The 21,033-nt window shown below is 47.9% G+C and overlaps 1 protein-coding gene across 2 annotated transcripts; it reads right to left on the bottom strand.

The window, feature by feature from the left end:
- Positions 1–1,444: 1,444 nt before the first annotated feature.
- LOC139177329 (zinc finger protein 805-like) lies at positions 1,445–20,957 on the bottom strand. 2 transcript variants are annotated; one of them, XR_011561804.1, is made up of 5 exons: positions 19,328–20,957; positions 12,079–12,205; positions 7,373–7,468; positions 2,919–4,594; positions 1,445–2,350 (listed from the first exon to the last, which is right to left on the bottom strand). XR_011561804.1 is itself a non-coding variant. In XM_070772383.1 (5 exons), the coding sequence occupies exons 1-5, from the start codon at positions 19,340–19,342 to the stop codon at positions 2,346–2,348; spliced, it is 1,353 nt and encodes a 450-aa protein (XP_070628484.1). In that variant the 5' UTR covers positions 19,343–20,957; the 3' UTR covers positions 1,445–2,345. The 2 variants fall into 2 exon arrangements, 1 of the variants encoding a protein (XP_070628484.1); XM_070772383.1 differs by having other exon boundaries at positions 3,485–4,594.
- Between the last annotated feature and the right edge of the window lie 76 nt (positions 20,958–21,033).

Raw genomic sequence — 21,033 nt, 5'->3', positions numbered from 1 at the left:
AACTTGAAACTTTGCTTTTCAATGTATCAAAGCTAATGACATCCCTACATATTCTCATGAAGTCCAGTTAATGAATTCCATTAAATGGAACCTCCAGGCCAAAATGGTTTCACCAGAGAATTCTACCAAATATTTAGAGAAGAAAGAAAACCGACTCTCAAAATCTCAACTAGGCTGGGAGGGAAAAAGGGAGAAACACTCAAAGGTCATTTTGGGAGGCCAGTATTATTCAGACAGCAGTGCCAAAAAAAATAGGCCAATATGCTCACGATTTTACACATAAAATTTCTCGACAAAATACTGGCAAAAAGAATGTGTGTGTGTGTGTTCCATATTCTGTAACTACAGGGTTTGCTGCAGAAATGCAAGGCTGGATCAACATTCAAATCCAGTCAGACAATCCATCATATACACAGGCTACAGAAGAAAAGCCATATGATCGCATCAGCTGAAAGAGAAAAGGTATTTGACAAAATTCAACACCAATTCATAATGAAAGGTCTTTGCAAATGAGGAGGGAAACCTACCAAACTTGGTTTTAAAACATCTACATAAAATCCCATACTGTCATCTTATTTAATGATCAAGCAACACTGAATGCTTTCCCCTTAACATTAAGAACAAGACATGGGTGTCCTCTTTCATCATTTCTATTCAACATTGTACTGGAAGTTCTGGCTAGCAGAATAAAGAAAGAAAAAGGAAATAAAAGGGATACACCTAAGGAAGAAGAAATAAGATGCTCACTATTCACAGGTGTTATTCGCTCAGTTGTGTCCAACTCTTTGTGACTCCAGGGACTGCAGCCCACCAAGTTCCTCTCTGCATGGATTTCCCAGGCAAGAATACTGGAATGGCTTGCCACTTTCCTGCTCCAGGGATCTTCCCAACCCAGTGATTGAACCTGGGCCCCCTGCATTGCAGGCAAGTTCTTTACCATCTGAGCTGAGGTGCAGATAGATAACTTATTGCTTATGAAGAAAATCCTGAGGAATCTGCCCAGAAAAAACTTGCTGGAACTAATAAATGGGTCCAGCAAGGGCATAGGATACAAAGTCAACATATAAAAATTAATTATATTTCTCAACAACAGTAATGACAATGATAAAACTGAAGTTAAAAACTCAATAAAAACCTAACAAAATATGCTCAGGATCTGTAAGCTGAAAATTATAAAACACTTATGAAATAAATCAGAGATCCAAATAAATGAAGAGACATACCATGTTCATGGAGTGGAATACTCAACATAATAAAGATGCCAAATCTCACCAAAAATGATCCATAGATTAATGGAATTTCTATAAAAATCTACGAGATGTTTTTAATATATAGACCAGCACATGTTAAAACTTAAACAGAAAACCAAAGGAAAAATTGACATGGGAAGCTAAATCAATTTTAAAAACTATAAAGAAAAAAAAAACCATAAAGAAGATGGAAGTACTTTATCCAATTTTAAGATTTAATGATAGCTACAGTATTCAAGATAATGTATTGACAGAGGTTTAAATACACAGATCAGTAGGATAACATAAAGAACTCAGAAACAGTCCAAAAATTAATATGCCCAACAGATTTTTTTTTCACTAAGTTCAATTCAACAGAGGCAGGACAGTCTTTTCAACTATTCAAATGGTGCCAGAACAACCGAACATCCTTAGCAAGACAAACACAAGCTAAACTGCACGTGGTTAACACAAAAAGCAACTCAACGTGTATCAGAGATTTAAGAACCTAGAGCTTGCTGAAGACTTCTTAGACAAGACATGAAAAGCATGAAGAGTGGCCTTCACAATAACGCCATAGATTAACACAACAGAAATGACATGGCCTACGACGGCCATACAGAACTAGACATCGAGTCATTTGAAAAGCCCTGAGAAGGTTCAGAGTGAATACGTGATTATTTTTATGCCTTTCTGTACAGTATATTTCTTAATGTGAGGTAATAATACTATCACATGTTGCTTAAAAAAATAAAAGGAAGGAATCTCAAAATACCCTGACCAATGACATTAGTCATCAGTCCTTACACTGGGACTAAGCCAATGGCAACATATGTGGAACTCACCTGTAGCTGTACTGACACAAGCTCGTTTCAGTCGGTGAAATTCTAGTCACTTTACTTGACAGTGAATCTTCGCACAATCTTTTGTAAGATGAAAAATGAGATTCCTTCTCAATGTAGTGCTATCATTTAGCTTAGTTTAGCTGTGTGTTTTGTTCTGTTGTGGCTGCAATTCAACTTCTAGAAAATCACTGAAGTGTTCGTGAAGCCTAAGAAGAATCAGAGGGAAGAACTGGGATTCATCTGGGAAGGTTGCACAGTTATACTGTCCTCCTCACCCTACAACAAATAAAAAGATAAATAGATTAAGTATGAGTGCCAGCTGGTTAAAGACACATGACACATTATGTTTCAAAAATATCAATCATTTCAGTAAAATGGGTTCATCCATACATATATCTTTATCTCCTTAAATATTAAAGTGTATTGTAAGTCAAGCCTTCATATTTCTCATAAAGATACAGGCTACTCAAGGGTAGAGACAATGCTGTAGAACAAAGCTGTGTGTGTTAGCTGCGCAGTCGTGTCTGACTCTTTGCAACCCCCCAGACTGTAGCCTGCCAGGCTCCTCTGTCCATGAAATTCTCTGGGCAAGGATAGTGCAGTGGGTTGCCAGTTCCTGCTCCAGAGGCTCTTCCCAACCCAGGGATCAAACCCGGGTCTCCTGCATTGCAGGCGGATGCTTCACTGTCTGAGCTACTAGGGAAGCAAAAGTGACTTTCAGTGAATCTTTTCAGATGCACCCTCAGCTGTTTAACTCTCCCGACAGTGGACAGGAGCGCGTGTGTATACAAGATAAAACAGAAGGAACGCGGCCCTCTGATCTCTGCAACAACACTCCTCTTACCTCAGGTAAACTAAGGGACGACAAACTGCCACAGGCTCGTCATGGAAATCTGAAAGCTGTGTTTGCACTTCTTCTTCTCTTCCATGTCTCTTCCTCTTTTGTTTAAATACCCGAGATAATTTTGCAGTGTAAACTGAGGAGGAAGATGTGCCTGAAGGCTTTGCTAAGTGCACAATAAAGATTGGCTCACTCTCCCGTGTGAATTTTCAGATATAGAATAAGTTTCTAGGCTGACTCCATTTCTAACCTGATTCTTTAGATGACAACTGATATCCTGCAAATAGATTTTCTCACAGGGAAGAAAAATGAGGGGATTTCTCTTTGGTATGAATGATCAGATTCTGAGTAAGATGTTTCCTTGGCAAAAGATTTTCCTCAGGGGTTACATGCAGAAGTCTTTCCCCAGAAAGAGTTCTTAGAGGTTCAACTCTAAACATGGAACGAGGTAAGTGTGCGGGGTTGTCCCACATCTGTCACACTGACAGGGCTTCCCCCAGTATGAACCCTTTGACGCTGAGTGAGGGATGAGCTGCGACTTAAGGTCTTTCCACACTCGCTTCACTCACATGGCTTCTCTCCAGTGTGGATGATGGAGTGTCGAACAAGGCTTGAGCTCCACCAGAAGGTCTTCCTACATTCCACGCATGTGTAGGGCTTCTCTCCACTGTGAATCCGCTGGTGGCTGCTGAGGTATGCTCTGCGGTTGAAGGCCTTCCCACACTCCGTGCACTTGTAGGGCTTCTCTGCACTGTGGATGGTGAAGTGCCGGCTAAGGCTTGACCGACTGCTGAAGGCCTTCCCACATTCTTTGCATCCATAGGGTTTCTCTCCAGTGTGGGCCCTTTTATGTAAGATGAAAGTGGAGCAGTAGACGAAGGCCCTTCCACACTCGGTGCACACATAGGGCTTCTCCCCGGTGTGGATCCGCTGGTGCTCCTTGAGGTACGACTTGCGGTAGAAGGCCTTCCCGCACTCGAGGCAGTTGTAGGGCTTCTCCCCGGTGTGGATGATGGAGTGCTTAATGAGTCTAGTGCTGTCACAGAAACCCTTCCCACACTCACTGCACTCATAGGGCTTCTCCCCGGTGTGGATCAGCTGATGCGTTGTGAGCTGTGACCTGCGGTGGAAGGCCTTCCCACACTCACTGCACTCATAGGGCTTCTCCCTGGTGGGGATCAGGTGGTGCTGGAGGAGGTGTGTGCTCTTGCTGAAGGCTCTCCCATACTCTGTGCATCCATAGGGCTTCACTCCAGAGTGAAGCTGCTCGTGTCGAACAAGGAAGCCATGTGTGTTAAAAGCTTTCCCACATTCCCCACACTTACAGGGGAAGTTCCCTTCATGAGTCAGGGGTCCTTTCACCAGCCCACGTGACTCCCGTTCATAAAGAATGTCTCCTGGAGGGACTCGCTGCTGTGCAGTCCTCGAGGGCAGACAGTCATCTGTCCCTAAACCATGATGATCAGGGTTTACTTTCCCAGGGAGTTCCTTCCCCTGGGGGCCTGTCCCTGGTCTTAGGGGACCTTCCCGCATCTCCAATGGCCTATCTGCATCCTTGGTTTGCTCCAGCTGGGAGTGCCCTGAGGCCCGCTGACTTGGTCGTTTCTGGGGCGAGACTTCCTCAGATGGGGCTGGGTGGGAAGGGGCAGGCTGTGGGGTCTCAGGTTTTGTGTTGTCACCTGGAGGGAAGACAATACACAAAAAGGCTCGTAAGTGATGGCAGTGTAGAAGAAACTAAATCACCGTGGCAGTGAGAGTCGGATGAAGACAGTGGCCGTCTTTTCAGCCTGCTGTCTTTTCAGGTCTCTGAAACTCAGGTTTGCAATTTCTTTCTTTCTCCTGTTTGAATTCTTGAAAATTTTTAAGGGAAAGCCCAGGGGGAGAGTATGGACAGGGGACAGAATGTCTGGAGACTAGGAGGGCAGACAGAGGGCTGACGACACTGCGTGTGGTGAGTGTGCTCCAAACCACACCTCATGGTGCTCTGCACAGGGGAGCCAGCAAAGGGTACCCAGAGCTCCCAGATGGGAGACAAGAATGGGCTGCGGAGGCTTCCTGGTAAGGGCAGACCTACGGATGTGGTAGAGAAAATTAGGAGGTTCTTTCAGCCTTAGGAAAGAGAACGAACACACACACAGTCTTCCAGAACCAAGGAGCTGCCCTGCATGAGAACACAAGGTTGGAGAGAGGAGGGTTCCTGAGATGGGATTAGTGTCCTTACGAGAAGAAAGAGGAGACAGCTTGCTCATGAGGACAGGATGAGAAAGCTGTCATCTGCACACAGAAGAGCGGGCCCTCCTCAGCCGGGATCTGCCAGCACCTTGATCCAGTCTTCCCAGACTCCTGAACTGACAGACACAAGTCTGCTGCTTGAGCTGCCTGGGCTGTGGCTTTCTTTTCACAGCAGCCCACGCTGAGACAGGAGGGCATGAGCAAGGTTCTCGTACTGGAGTCTAGGGATGTTAAGTGCATTATGTTCAAAAAGAAATGAATGAGCAGAGAAATAATTTCATTCCTACATCAATCAGTCAAGGTCATTCATGAATCAGTGACGACAATGAGCCCATAGAACGATGAAGTGAAACCTGTACCTGGGCTCCACCAAACAGAAGTTAGAGGTCATGTGAGTATTATGGTCTCTGACCACAAAAACCTAGGCCCGAATTCCAAAAGAACTCAACGTTAGCTTTATGGCATCTGGCAAGGTACTCAAATGTCATAGGCCTTCATTTCCCTCTTTTGAAAATTAAAGCTAAAGCGAGAACTTGTAGGACCGCTGTGAAGACGAAGCAACACACCGCCTATGCCGTGGGCAGCAGAGGGCCAGACACGGCAAAAACGTCAGTCAATCAGACGCAACTTTTCATTATGGAGTAGTCCAGTGTGTGCACCGGCCTAACCGGGAAGCATGCCAACTGAAGGTGGGAGACCACGAACGTGTGGGTTAACCTTGGAGAGTCATTTAAGAACAAAAAGATGATCCTGTATGCAGGACAGCAATGGAGACTCAGGCACAGAGAACAGACATGTGGAAACGGGGCAGGGAGAGGGTGAGAGAGCAGTACTGGAACACAGACATCACCGTGTGGAAACAGCAGCCAGCGGGAGGCGAGGACGGAAGCCACACAGAGGACACTCCGTGAAGGGGAGCATTAAGGATGGAGCAGCACAAGGGCCAGGCTCTATTTTTGACATGAAGATGGGCTGAGGCCTCGGGGCCTGGGGAGAGGCTGTGGGGGTCAGTGTGGGAGACAGGACAGACAGACAAAGGGGCACAGCAGAGGCAGGGAGAGCAGCCAGGAGCGTGCTGGCACCACCCAGGCAGAAGCCGAAAGCCTGGACTGAGGGTGGGGCCGGGTCTCATACAGCTGGTGGAGGTGACGGACTAGAGGCGTGCGTGCCCAACGGCCAGGGCTTGGTGCCCCTGGACGGAGGCACTGGTAGAGACAGGGGTGCCGAGGAGCCGTGTGAGGTGCGCCTGCCTCCTGACCTGCACGCGAGGCAGGGGGAGTGGGCAAGGTCCGAGCTCTCTCTTGGGCGTGTTCAGTGTGAGGAGCCTTGAGGTTTAGGCAAAGAGGACAGAAGACGAGAGCAAGGGGTTGCCTCTGTCCGCTCAATGCGGGGAGCGTCGGTGGTGGAGAAGGTGAGAATGGCTCCTGCTGTCCAGGAGGAAACGTGAGACACTGCCCTGACTCAAGAGCAGTAGTCCCATGACACCAACAGCTCACGTCTGCTGAGCCACTCTACGGTCAGGCCCAGTGAGGAGCAATTTCACACACAATCCAGTACATCCTCTAACCACCCAATGAGGCAGAAACCACAACTGCAGTTTTCCTGAACCGGACAGAGTGTAACAAACCACGCTCACCAAACCGTGTCTTTCGTCTCCGTGGGCACATGCAGCCTCTCTTCCCAGCCCCGGGTACCAGATGACAAGGTCAAGTTTCGAGTCAGTGGAATGTGAGGGAAAACACGGTGTTGGCAATGGCTGTGACACCTTCCCTTCTCCTGTCACCCCTGCGCCAGCTGCAGGATGCCAGGAACCCTGGAGGGCCCACACGAATGACGGAAGGCAGCCTCCCTGAAGAACTGCCTGCTCACAGATCCCACGGACCCACGCGGTCCTTGGCTCAAGAAGAGCCCTTTTCCGTACACTGTGCCGTGGAGATTGGTTCGAGCAGCTGGGTTTACCTGGGCCAAACTCACATACGAAGACCACGGAGCACCCTTGGGCCGCAAGGCTGTGTGCTGCGTGACACCTAGTCTGTAAGCCCACGCTCATGGAGCCGAGAGCCTGAACTGACCTGACACACCCCACACCTCCCGGCAGCGTCGCAGGGCAGGGCAAGCACGGGTTCAAAGGCGGCAGGGACCTTGCGCGCCCAGAGTGGCCATGACAAGAACATTCTCACAGAGCGGACGGGCTGTGACCCCCCTAGCCAGCTGTGGGTACTCACCCGAGCAGGAGCTGGGGGTGGGCCCGCTCCTTGATGTCTGTGACTCAGGGCCGGGCTCCACTGGGGAGATCAGATCTGGCTCAGGCAAAGGACATCCTGTTCACAGAGAAAAAAAGACAATGTGGGGAATATGTGGGAAGAAGAAAGAAGCCTCTCAACCGAGACCAGGACTGCAGGGTTTGGAAGAGACCCCAACATGTGGCTGCTCCCCTCCAGGCAAACAGAACCCTGCGCCTGGGAAACATGTGAGAACACCACCCTCAGTCCCCAAAGACGGCAGATGTGACTGCCAGCTGCCCAGACAGGACCCCTCCCCGATCCCCAGAACCCTGCACTGCTCAGACTATTTCCTGAAGACTTTACCTAATTCAGTGGAGTCAGGGTCCTCCTCTGCCTCCCTGAACACCAGGAACACCCAGGGTGTCCCGTTACCAGCACAGAACAGGTCAGACAAAGTCTGTGGGGAGAGGTCCAAGTACCAGTGGACTTAAACGCTCCCCAGGTGCTGGCGGCCAACCTGGCAGCTGTGGAGTCTGGTCTCCATCGTCCCATAGACGGCAGCTAAGGCCCACAGGTGACCATGTCAGCTGCTCCTGCCCTCGGGAAGCATCTCGCGAGGTCTGTAGGCGACTGGCCTGCACACCGGGACCAAGGATGTGGAGAAATGGACGCCTGGGTTGGCTCCCCCACCTGGGAGCCAGCGTCCCCTCTGAGCTTCTTAGACAACATGATGCATTTCCTTTGGGCACAGACTGCCTGAAGCTGGTCTGTCATGTGCAACCAAACACACATCAACAATGAGGGGGTCAGGGATGCAGAGAAGTCGCTGGCGGAGGGACCGGGACCCACACAGAAAGTGCACCTGCAGATCCTAAAGCAGAGCCCAGGACTCACCAGTCATCACTAGGCAGATGTTCACCCCATCTGCTTATGTGCTCAGGGACAGGGCAATGCAAATTAAGGAGTCTGCCCTTTGGCTGTCAGGAGTCATGCCCCCTGTGACCTCAGGGCCTTTGCATGTGCTGTCCTGGCAGCTGGAAGGCTGTTTTTTCCCAGTTTGCTCCGACTAGCTTACTATTCATTCTTTGGGTCTCAGCTCAAATGTCACTTCCTGAGAAGATTTCACTGAACTGTGGCTTATCCCAGAGACCTTATCCCCTTCATAAAAATTAACTCAAAGTGGATCACAGATCTAAATGTAACACAAACCCATAAAACTCCTGTAAGATATTATAGGAGAAAACCTAGGTGACTATAGGTACATGATACCTTCCTAGATATAACACCAAAGGCATAACCCATGAAGGAAATGATGGATAAGCTGCACTTCATAAAAATTATAAACTTCTGCTCTGCCAAAAGATATGAGAGGACAAGCCACACACAGATAGCAGAAAATATTTGCAAAAGACATACCTGATAAAAGACAGTTGTCCAAAAATACAAATATTTCTTAAAATTAGACAGTAAGAAAACAACCCCATTTAAAAATGAGCCAAATACCTTATCAGACACCTCCCCAAAGGCAAGAACAAAGACCTTAAAAGACGTCTCACCAAAGACAACATACAGATGGCGAATAAGCGTATGAAAAGACGCTCCACAGACTGTCGTACGTTAAGGCGCTCAGTTCTGTCCGACTCTTTGCGACCCCACGGACTGCAGCACGCCAGGCCTCCCTGTCCATCACCAACTCTCAGAGTTTGCTCAAACTCGTGTGCATCGAGTCGGTGATGCCATCCAACCATGTCATCCTCTGTCGTCCCCTTCTCCTCCCACCTTCAATCTTTCCCAGCATCAGGGTCTTTTCCAATGAGTTAAGTTCTTCACATCCTGTGACCAAAGTATTGGAGCTTCAGCTTCAGCATCAGTCCTTCCAATGAATATTCAGGACTGATTTCCTTTAGACTGTCATCAGGGAAATGCAAATTAAAACTAGACACCAGCGCACACCTACGAGAAGGGGTAAAACAGGAACACTGACAACACCAAAGGCTGTGGAGGATGCTGAGCTCCAGGAACCCTCATTCCAAGCTGGTGGGAATGTAAATGATGCCACCATTCTGAAGTCTGGTGGGTTCTCAAAAAAACTAAACATACCTTCACCACAGGGTCCATCGATCATAGTCCTCACTCTTTACCCAAAGGTCCTGAAAACCTACGTCTGCCTAAAAACCTGCCCGCCTGCACACGGACATTTACAGCAGCTTTTCTCATAACTGCCAAAATTTGGAAGCAACCTAGATGTGCTTCCCTGTGGCTCAGCTGGTAAAGAATCTGCCTGCAGTGTGGGAGACCTGGGTTTGATCCCTGGGTTGGGAAGATCCCCTGGAGAAGGGAAAGTCTACCCACTCCAGGATTCTGGCCTGGAGAGTTCCGTGGACAGTCCATGGGGTCCCAAAGAGTCGGACACGACTGAGCGACTTTCACTTTCACTTTAGATTTCTTCAGTGGGTAAGTGGATGAACTATGGCACATCCAGACAATATCACTCAGCATCAAAAAGCCATGAAAGGACGTGAAGAAACAGGTGCCCGTCACTGAGTGAAAGAAGCCAATCTGAAAAGCCTAAGTACTATAAGATTACAGCTATGTGACATTCTGGAAAATACAAATGAAGACAGTCAAAAAAGATCAGTGGCTGGTGAGGGTTGGGGGTGAACAGAGAGGACTTTTAGGGCCACAAAAATAATCTGTACGATACTATGGTGGATACATGTCATCCATCCAAACTCACTGACTACCAAGAGTAAACCCTAATGCACACTATGGACCTCATGTCATTATGTGTTAATGTAGATACATCAGCTGTAACGAATGTACCATGTAGGGAGAACACAGATAATGAAAGAGGCTATGATCCCTAGGAGGAGGAAATGGCAGCCCACTCCAATATTCCTGCCTGGAGAATCCCATGGACAGAGGAGCCTGGTGGGCTACAGTCCATGGGGTCACAAAGAGTCGGACATGACTGAGTGCCTAAACAACAACCCATGCACCAGTGCAGGGAGCTGACTGTGGGAAATCTCTGTACTTCCTCTCAATTTTGTGACCCTAAAACTGACTTTAAAAAAAGTCTTAAAAAAACATTATTTACAGGTATAACCATATTCCAGGGACTATGCCAAGCAATTTAATTTAAATGCATTAAAAAAAAGAATTAAGTTTACGAACTAATTTAGAAAAGAAACGACATACGTATCTAAAATATTGAGTCTGTTCATTCAAGAACAAGGTAAATGTCTGCACAGATCTGTGTCCTTTTAGGTCCTAAGCAAAGTACTATTTTGACCGTCCTTGTGGACCTTGCATGAAAAATTCTATTGCAGGATTTCCTTACAGCACCCACGTTAAGTACATACTGCAATAAGCACCATTTTACAGATAAAGAAACGGGGGCTCAGGCAGATGAAATGACCCGCTGCAGCCATGACATGAATGGAGGTCTACTCACCTCTGGCACCCGGCCTATTTAAGTACAGAGCTACCCAGCACTGTTTCAGAAAATGCTGAGTCCAAGCGTATGACCCTGACAAGGAGGGTGATGACGTCATTAACGGCAGTGACAGCAGCGGGGGTCCACATCGGCTAACCCGCACTCGCTCACCCTCAGGACTGCTGGCCATGGGAGGAAGACGCTGTGTTACTTCAGGAGATACTGCCTATGCGATAATGGACCCACAGCAGCGTTCAGTCACTTGCCCAGGGACACACCGCTCACGGACAGGGCAGCAGAGCAGGGATTCGCTGCCAGGGGCCTCACACCAGACCTGGTCTCCCAAGTGCTCCAGTAAGAGGGAAACGGCAAACGGTGGGTGTGAGGCCAGCAGCCTCAGACGAGTGGCTGTGGTGGGGAGAGGGTGACACGAGCAGGGGAGTCAGAGCGCAGGAAATGGGGCTGGAGGCGGGGGCGGACCTGGGGACACCTGAATTCAGTATTTCACAAACTACTAAAAATAAAAACTTGGGGTGGGAATCCCACACCGTGATTGGATCAAATAGAGACACGTGTACAAACATCAAGTATCACTTACTCTTGTCAAGATTTCACAAAAGAAAGGACTCACGCCACCAAAAAATGCAAGGAGAGCTGTTCACGATCAACATGTGCCTTCTGAGTGGATCAAGCTTTCTGAGGGACTCATGCCAACAGCCCTACTTTCCTTACCTTCTGAGGACAGTGTGTGGGAGAAGGACACGAGGAGAGCATGAACACAGGCACAAGACAGACATGCGGAAGGAAACAGAGGTAGGGGGTGCAGGCATCAGAGAGCAAGCACTTGGAGACTTACTTCCTTCTGTAAAGTAGCTGCAGCGGCAAAAGAAAAAGGAAGCACTGCAAAAAGAAAGCGACACGGCGAACCCACAGAAAGGCAGAACGGGAGCCCCAGAAGCCAGGGCAGAACACGCTTCTCTAAGTCACTGCATCGGCCCCTTAGGCAGCCCAGCGGGAATTCCGACCTCCGGGTTCTGTGAGATGCCCCCATTCTGTCCCAACACACCCTTCTCCTTGGGCTGTGACCAAAGGCAAATTAGGCTTCTGGTCCAACCCTCCCTCAGTGAGACCTACGAGGTCTAGGCAGGAAGGGCTGAGAACAGAAAACAACTGAAGCTCTGGGGGAGGAGGCTGGCTGGGCCGCAGAGGCTTTCTCAGACCGCTGGACCTGGAGCCAGAGGGAGAAGAGAAGCAGAGTGGGGGGCCTTACCCAGAGACACCAGGAGCCTGCAGGTCTCCAGCATCACCTCCCAGTACAGTGTCCTCTGCATGGGGCCCAGATGCCCCCACTCCTCCTGGGTGAAAGTCACAGCCACGTCCTCGTAAGTAACAGGCACCTGGAAAGTCAAGAGGCAGCGGGGTTGGTCTCGGGGCTCGTGGTGGGATCAGAGCCCATTCCTCTCCATGGCGAAGGCACAGAGACTGGACACCTCCTACGGGCTGCGCTCGGCGCGGGACACAAGGCGGCGGCTGCCACCCAGGGCTGACTGCAGCCACAGAGGAGATGGGAGCCTCCCGTGCGAGAGCCGATGGAGAACGACACGAGGTCAGCACCGTTTGCAGGGGCTGTGGGGCACAGAGGGTTAAGGGCACAACGATGTCAGAAAAATGAGAAAGAAAAAGGGTGCAAATGTACATGAAATCCCAGCACCAATAATGATCACAGTGACAGCACACAGGCCCCAACGGTCCCCACTGCGTGCCTGCCTCATGGCGAGCGCTTTGCATGTTTTGTTGAAGTGACTGAGAGTCCCCAGCTCTGAAGCCCGTTTCTGAGGTCTGAATCCAAAGTCCTAAATCAACAGTTGCCTGTGGAACGAACTTGGGGCCGCGCTTACTTTCTCTGAACCTTGAATAATTTCTGAGTCAACACAAAGACTCTCATTGAATGATAACATTTATGAGAACGAAAGAAAAAATATTTATAGCAGAAACACTGGGTGACTGGCCACATGACTGGCTACTGACCCCCATGGGGCCAGTGCTGCCATCAAATTCATGTTAGTAATGGGATCTGAAGCCCAGGGAGCTCAACCAGCTCACCCAGAGTTTACATGAGCTGAGAGCAGAGGCGGGATTTAAACCCAGGTTCCCTTGACCCACTGGCAGAGTAAAACCCAGTTAACGAAGACGTGAGATGTTTTAAGTAAACTTCGAAGTTATATTCACTTCAGCCACCGCTGAAAGTAGTTCTGCAGACGTGGGCAGAAGAGCAGACTCATCATCGCCCACCTCATAGGAGCGTGACCCAAGGCGGTGATACCTCCATGAAGTGGACGGGCCTGGACGGGCTCCCGTTGCTGTCTGAATCCTGGAGACTCCCAGGGAGAATCCACAGGAGCCACCCCTGCTCATCTCTACCTGAGACCTGACAGTACGTGTCCCGGAGGAAATGCCTCGGGACCAGGGACCAGGAACTGAGGAGGACGATGCAGGCTGTAGTCAGGCCTCGGATGGGCTGTCTGTCTGTCCTGGCTGAGCAGGATGGAGCCTCCAGCAAATGAGCGCACTGTCTGGCCCTCCCAGGACACGCCTGCTGGAAATGCTCTCAAACAGTATTGCGGGAGTAAGACAGACAATCAAAGATGGCTCCGTAAGGCAGTCTTTACTTCTGTAGAAGGGTGCGCTACAAAAGACTGGGAGTAAGCACACGGAGTGGGAAATCTGCTGTTTTCATTCCTAAAATGCAGGTTCCCTCCTCCAGCCGCTCACAGGCTGAGAGTGACACAGTTACAATCTTCCCGGAGGCCATCTAAGTTTTTGATTGGATGATTTATAGTAACTATTTTCCCCACCCTTTTAGTTCTTTCCTCATGTCCAGGATAAAGCCCGTGAAATTAGCCCGCCGAAACGTCCTGGTGAGGAAGGAGAATCAGGGAGTGAAAAGAACAAAGGATTGGCAACTAGCTGCCATTTTAGGAATCTTATTTATAAGCCGGGTATACACCTTTCTGTTCAAGTGTCCTAAGAATGAACCGCTTTTTATTTCTTATAACTTCTCCTTTGCTAGAAAAGATCGTATCTTTCTCACATGTCTCAGCAGATGGGGGAGCGGGGAGGATCCTGGCAATTGTGTAGACCCTCTGAGGGCTTCCGGAACAGCCAGCATGCTTTGCCTTTGGTCCACACACTTCCACCTCCCGAAATGCTATGTTCCTGGCTCAGGCCAAAACTGTCTACCAGAAAGAAGCCTGCCTGGCTTGCAAAGTTTACTTTATGGGTATCATCTCCAGGCACTCCATGCACGGTTCCAGAGGAGAGAGTGAACGTACAGGCTGTGGTGTGACCTACCGTTTGTTAGTTTCTGCTACTTAAGAGCTGCAATAGGGCCTCCCTGAGGGTCCAGTGGTTAAGAATCCACCTTGCAATGCAAGGGACAAGGGTTTAATCCCTGGCCTTGGAAGATCCCTTCCCTTCATGCCTTGGAGCCACTAAGCCCGTGCACCACAACCACTGAGCCTGTGCTCCAAAACAAGAAAAGCCACCACACTGAATCACGGAAAACTAATCAAACTGATCACACAGATCACAGCCTTGTTTAACTCATTGAAACTATGAGCCATGCTGGGTAGGGCCACCCAAGATGGATGGGTCATGGCGGAGAGTTCTGACAAAACGTGGCCCACTGGAGAAGGGAATGGCAAACCTCTTCAGTATTCTTGCCTTGGGAACCCCATAAACAGTATGAAAAGGCAAAATGATATGACACTGAAAGATGAAGGCCTTAAGGTGGTAGGTGCCCAATATGCTATTGGATAAGAGTGGAGAAAAAACGCCAGAAAGAATGAAGAGGCTGAGCGAAAAGCAAAAACAAGGCCCAGCTGTGGATGAGTTGTGATGGAAGTAAAGTGCGAGGCTGTAAAGAACAATATTGCATAGGAACCTGGAACCTTAGGCCCATGAATCAAGGCAAATTGAAAGTGGTCAACGAGGAGACAGCAAGAATGAACATCTACATTTTAGGAATCAGTGAACTGAAATGGACTGATGTGAGTGAATTTAATTCAGATGACTATTATATCTACTACTCTGGGAAAAGAATCCCTTTAGAAGAAATGGAGTAGTCTTCATAGTCAACAAGAGTCTGAAATTCAGCACTTGGGTGCATCTCAAAAACGAGAGAATGATCTCTGTTTGTTTCCAAGGTAAACTATTCAATATCACAGTAATGCAAGTCTATGCCCCAACCACTAATGCTGAAGAAGCTGAAGTTGAACGGTTCTATGAAGACCTACAAGACCTTCTAGAACTAACACCAAAATAGATGTCCTTTTCATCAAGGGGACTGGAATGCAAAAGTAGGAAGTCAAGAGATATGTAGAGTAACAGGCAAGTTTGGCCTTGGAGTACAGAATGAAGCAGGCCAAAGGCTAACAGAGTTTTGCCAAGAGAACGCACTGGTCATGGTAAACACCCTTTTCCAACAACACAAGAGAAGACTCTACACATGGACATCACCAGATGGTCAATACCGAAATCACTTTGACTATATTCTTTGCAGCCAAAGACGGAGAAGCTCTATACAGTCAGCAAAAACAAGACCTGGAGCTGACTGTGGCTAAGACCATGAACTCCTTATTGCCAAATTCAGACTTAAATTGAAGAAAGTAGGGAAAACCACTAGACCATTCAGGTATGACCTAAATCAAATCCTTTACGATTATACAGTGGAAGTGACAAACAGACCCAAGAAATTAGATCTCATAGACAGAGTGTCTGAAGAACTATGGATGGAGGTTCGTGACATTGTACAGGTGGCAGTGATCAAGACCATCCCCAAGAAAGAAAAAAATGTGAAAAAGCAAAATGGTTGTCTGAGGAGGCCTTACAAATAGCTGAGAAAAGAGAAGTGAAAGGCAAAGGAGAAAAGGAAAGATATATCCATCTAAATACAGAGTTTCAAAGAATAGCAAGGAGAGAGAAGAAAGCCTTCCTCAGTGATCAATGCAAAGAAAGAGAGGAAACCAACAGAATGGGAAAGACTAGAGATCTCTTCAAGAAAATTAGAGATACCAAGGGAACATTTCATGCAAAGATGGGCTCAATAAAGGACATAAACTGTATGGACCTAATAGAAGCAGAGAATATTAAGAAAAGGTAGCAAGAATACACAGTCGCACTATAGAAAAAAGATCTTAATGACCCAGATAACCATGATGGTGTGATCACTCACCTAGAGCCAGACATCCTGGAAAGTCAAGTCAAATGCGCCTTAGGAAGCATCACTACGAACAAAGTTAGTGGAGGTGATAGAATGATGTGTCATTCTGTGCTTTGAATGCTGTGAAAGCGCTGCACTCAATATGTCAGCAAATTTGGAAAACTCAGCAGTGGCCACAGGACTGGAAAAGGTCAGTTTTCATTCCAAACCCAAAGAAAGGCAATGCCAAAGAATGTTCAAACTACTGCACAATTGCACTCATCTCACACGTTAGCAAAGTAATGCTCAAAGTTCTCCAAGCCAGGTTTCAACAGTACATGAACCGAGAAATTCCAGATGTTCAAACTGGATTTAGAAAATGCAGAGGAACCTGAGATCAAATTGTCAACAGCCATTGGATCATAGAAAAAGCAAGAGAGTTCTATAAAAACATCTACTTCTGCTTTATTGACTATGCCAAAGCCTTTGACTATGTGGATCACAATAAACTGTGGAAAATTATTAAAAAGAAGGGACTACCAGACCAACTTATTGGCCTCCTGATAAATCTGTACGCAGGTCAAAAAGCAATAGTTCGAACTGGACATGGAGCAACAGACTGGTTCCAAATTGGGAAAGGAGTACGTCGAGGCTGTATATTGTTAATTATACAGTTAAATACTTAAATATGCAGTTAAATACTTATATGCAGAGTACATCGTGTGAAATGCTGGGCTGGGTGAAGCACAACCTAGAGTCAAGACTGCTGGGAGAAATATCAGTAACCTCAGATACACAGATGACATCACTCTTCCGGCAGAAACGAAGAGGAAATAAAGAGCCTCTTCATGAAAGTGAAAGAGGAGAGTAAAAAGCTGGCTTAAAACTCAACATTAAAAAAACTAAGATCACGGACAGCATCTGGTCCGAGCACTTCATGGCAAATAGATGGGGAAACAATGGAAACTGTGACAGACTTTATTTTGGGGGGGCTCCAAAATAACTGCAGATGCTGACTGCAGCCATAAAATTAAAAGATGCTTGCTCCTTGGAAGAAAAGCTATGACCAACCTAGACAGCATATTAAAAAACAGAGACATTACTTTGCCAACAAAGGTCCGCCTAACCAGAGCTATGGTTTTTCCAGTATTCGTGTACAGATGTGAGAGTTGGACTATAAAGAAAGCTGAGTGCTGAAGAATGGACGTTTTTGAACTGTGGTGTTGGAGAAGACTCTTGAGAGTCCCTTGGACTGCAAGGACATCTAACCAGTCCATCCTAAAGGAGATCAGTCCTGGGTGTTCATTGGAAGGACTGATAATGAAGCTGAAACTCCAGTATTTTGGCTGCCTGATGTGAAGAGCTGACTCATTTGAAAAGACCCTGATATTGGGGAAGATTGAAGGCAGGAGGAGAATGGGACAACAAAAGATGAGATGGTTAGATGGCATCACCAACTCAATGGACATGAGTTTAGGTAAACTCCGGGAGTTGGTGATGGACAGGGAGGCCTGGCATGCTGCGGTTCATGGGGTCGGGTCGCAAAGAGTCGGACACGACTGAGCAACTGAACTGAACTGATGATGGTCAGCCACATATAAAATACATATTCACTGAAGTTTAAAGTACCTCAAAATTTAGTAAAGTATCTAAAATTAAAACAAATTTAATTTTGTATATACGGTGGTCCCATACCAGACCACCTGACTTGCCTCTTGAGAAACGTGTATGCAGGTCAGGAAACAAACGTTAGAACTGGACATGGAACAACAGACTGGTTCCAAATAGGAAAAGGAGTACGTCAAGGCTGTATATTGTCACCCTGCTTTTTAACTTATATGCAGACTACATCATGAGAAATGCTGGGCTGGAAGAAGCACAAGCTGGAATCAAGATTGCCGGGAGAAATATCAATAACCTCAGATATGCAGATGACACCACTCTTATGGCAGAAAGTGAAGAGGAACTAAAAACCCTCTTGAGAAAGTGAAAGAGGAAAGTGAAAAAGTTGGCTTAAAGCTCAACATTCAGAAAACAAAGATCATGGCATCTGGTCCCATCACTTCATGGGAAATAGATGGGGAAACAGTGGAAACAGTGTCAGACTTTATTTTGGGGGGCTCCAAAATCACTGCAGATGGTGACTGCAGCCATGAAATTAAAAGACGCTTACTCCTGGGAAGGAAAGTTATGACCAACCTAGATCGCATATTTAAAAGCATAGACATTACTTTGCCAACAAAGGTCCATCTAGTCAAGGCTATAGTTTTTCCAGTGGTCATGTATGGATGTGAGAGTTGGACTGTGAAGAAGGCTGAGTGCCGAAGAATTGATGCTTTTGAACTGTGGTGTTGGAGAAGACTCTTGAGAGTCCCTTGGACTGCAAGGAGATCCAACCAGTCCATTCTGAAGGAGATCAGCCCTGGGACTTCTTTGGAAGGAATGATCCTAAAGCTGAAACTCCAACACTTTGGCCACCTGATGGGAAGAGTTGACTCATTGGAAAAGACTCTGATGCTGGGAGGGATTGGGGGCAAGAGGAGAAGGGGACGACAGAGAATGAGATGGCTGGATGGCATCACTGACTCGATGGACATGAGTCTCAGTGAACTCCGGGAGTTGGTGATGGACAGGGAGGCCTGGCGTGCTGAGATTCATGGGGTCGCAAAGAGTCGGACACGACTGAGCGACTGATCTGATCTGATCTGATCTGATGGCTTCTCTTGCTCCTCGGATTAAGTCGCCACGCTTTTTCATGCCTCCTGGCCATTTTACAAAGGACCAGATATATGGGTTTAAGATTAATGATCACCAGTTGTTTTGCTCTCAGGCATATGGAACAGAAGTTAATTACTTCCCTGGATCTGAGTGCTGATAATTTATCAGACTAAGGACACAGTCCAGGAATTCCGGACAAAGGGTTTATTTAGCTTTAGGCTAATGGAAAGTGAAAGTGAAGTCGCTCAGTAATGTCCGACTCTTTGCGACCCCGTGGACTGTAGCCTACAACGCTTCTCCGTCCATGGGATTTTCTAGGCAAGAGTACTGGAGTAGGTTGCGAGATGTTTATTGAAAACAAGACCCAGGTCTCAGAGTTGTACACTGACTGCCTAGCAATTTCTACCTCAAAAGCCTCATTTATCCTTCACGCACTGATGACACACCTGACCGAGACAGGCAAGGTGCTAAGATTGAGGATAAATGACAAGCCTCTTGTTGCAAATAAACAAGGACAATGAGAAACCCGACGGCTACGTAGCCTCCTCTTCGCCCAGGAGTCCTCTCCGAACCAGCAATGCTAAAAATGCCGTCCACTCACCCGCCTCGGGTCCATCCACGCCGCCGCGATCGCGGGGTCTTGTGGAGAGCGTGGGGCCAAAGAGGCGGCTCCAGGATCCACCGCCCGCCGGCCGGATCCTGCCTAGGGCGGGCCACGCTTAGGCGGACCTTCGCTCTCCGAGCCTCAGTAGCCCAGGCGTAGAGGCCCAGGCTATCGCGTCAGAGCTGTGGGGATGGATCGGGACCCCGGCGAGCGCTCAGGAGACACCCCCGTGACGGAGGACCCGGGGGGGATGTCAGGCTCGTACACTGACCGACGCGGAGGTGAGATACAGCTTCCTCACCGGCCTTTCCAGCTCCTGCCGGGGAAATGCGGCCGGGCCGCTTTTTCCGTCCTTACAGCCCCAGGCACGCGCTGGACACCGACTGATGACGCACAGGCATTAAAAGGCCCGGAAGTCCCACCCCCATCCTCAGCTGCCTTTGGCCCAGTACCGGCGCAAACACGCGGCGCTCAGACTTCTGGGTAACGTAGTTTTCTTCCGTGCAAACCAGAAAGGAGTATAACACTCGGATCCTGACCCTGGAGTTCTGTCATCTGCTGCTTTGTGTTCATCCCCAGTGTCACTTTCAGGCTCCCTGTGTAGAGCCTTGTAGGCCCTTACGAGGACGTTGTAATATGTTTCGTGCGTGTTCTAGAAATATACCCAGGAACTGTTGAATCTACCACAGTAAGATACTCAGAAATGGTAATAACTGACACAAAGGGGCAAATTTACGCTCCACAGATCCCTAGAAACTTGAGACGGGAACATCGCAAAGGGCCCAGCGGGGAAGACCGGGACGGGTCAGGGGACAGAAGCAAACAAAGCGCGACCCAGAGCTTGTTTTCGACAGGAACGGCGAGGCAAGGCAGGATAACGGCTTGGTATTGGCTAGTCTGAATACTGTCAAGCCTTGGAGCATGGAGGCTGTCCTTATTTGCCTGGCACAGGCCGTTAGGGGGATGAGAAGTATAGTCTATTGACGTATAAGAGTCAGAAAGAGAAGGGGTTTCTATTAGGGGTTTGGGGTTGTTTAATGTACAGATGAAAGGAATAGCCCCTACGAGTAGTCTGTTACCTCTAAGAACTGGCTAGCCCTGAAAGGGGCAGTCTTGGTATCCTCTGGTGGTTTAATGGTTAGGGCTCTGTGCTCTCAGTGCAGAGGGTCCAGGTTTGATCCCTGGTCTGGGAACTAACATCAGGAAGCTGCTGGGGCCCAGCAGTCAATCAAACAATCATAGAGAGGTAGAAACCAAAAAATAGGCAGAGGGGAAACAAAAACAACAAATAGATGCTTAAAACATGGATCTCCAAATTTAAAAATCACAGTAGACAGAAATTTCCTTCAAGCCATCCATCTGGTTAGAACAAGGACAGAAGTATATAATGAGGTGGTCTGATTAGAGGCCTATGCTCTTGACACTGCTTCAAGGAAGGCAAAGTAAGTTACCCATTTATAATTTAGCTTAGACTATTCAATTGTCAGGTATGTAACATACCTGTGAACAGATTACAAATCTTTAACCCTCAAATTTCAAGGATGATGTCACTGACCCCAGAGGCTGCGGGGTATCCCATGACTGAGACAGGAAAGGTGGTCTATGGGTCAGACCCTAAATACCAAGGGGAGCAGCATGTACAACCAGAGACCAGATTCGTATAGGTCTCCAGTATCACATCTCTGTAGAGGGCCCTCCCAGCT

Source organism: Bos indicus, chromosome 18 (genome assembly GCF_029378745.1).
Source record: "Bos indicus isolate NIAB-ARS_2022 breed Sahiwal x Tharparkar chromosome 18, NIAB-ARS_B.indTharparkar_mat_pri_1.0, whole genome shotgun sequence".
Taxonomy (NCBI): Eukaryota; Metazoa; Chordata; class Mammalia; order Artiodactyla; family Bovidae; genus Bos; species Bos indicus.
The sequence above is the reverse complement of the archived record's forward strand: the minus strand, read 5'-3'. Positions and strand labels throughout refer to the sequence as shown.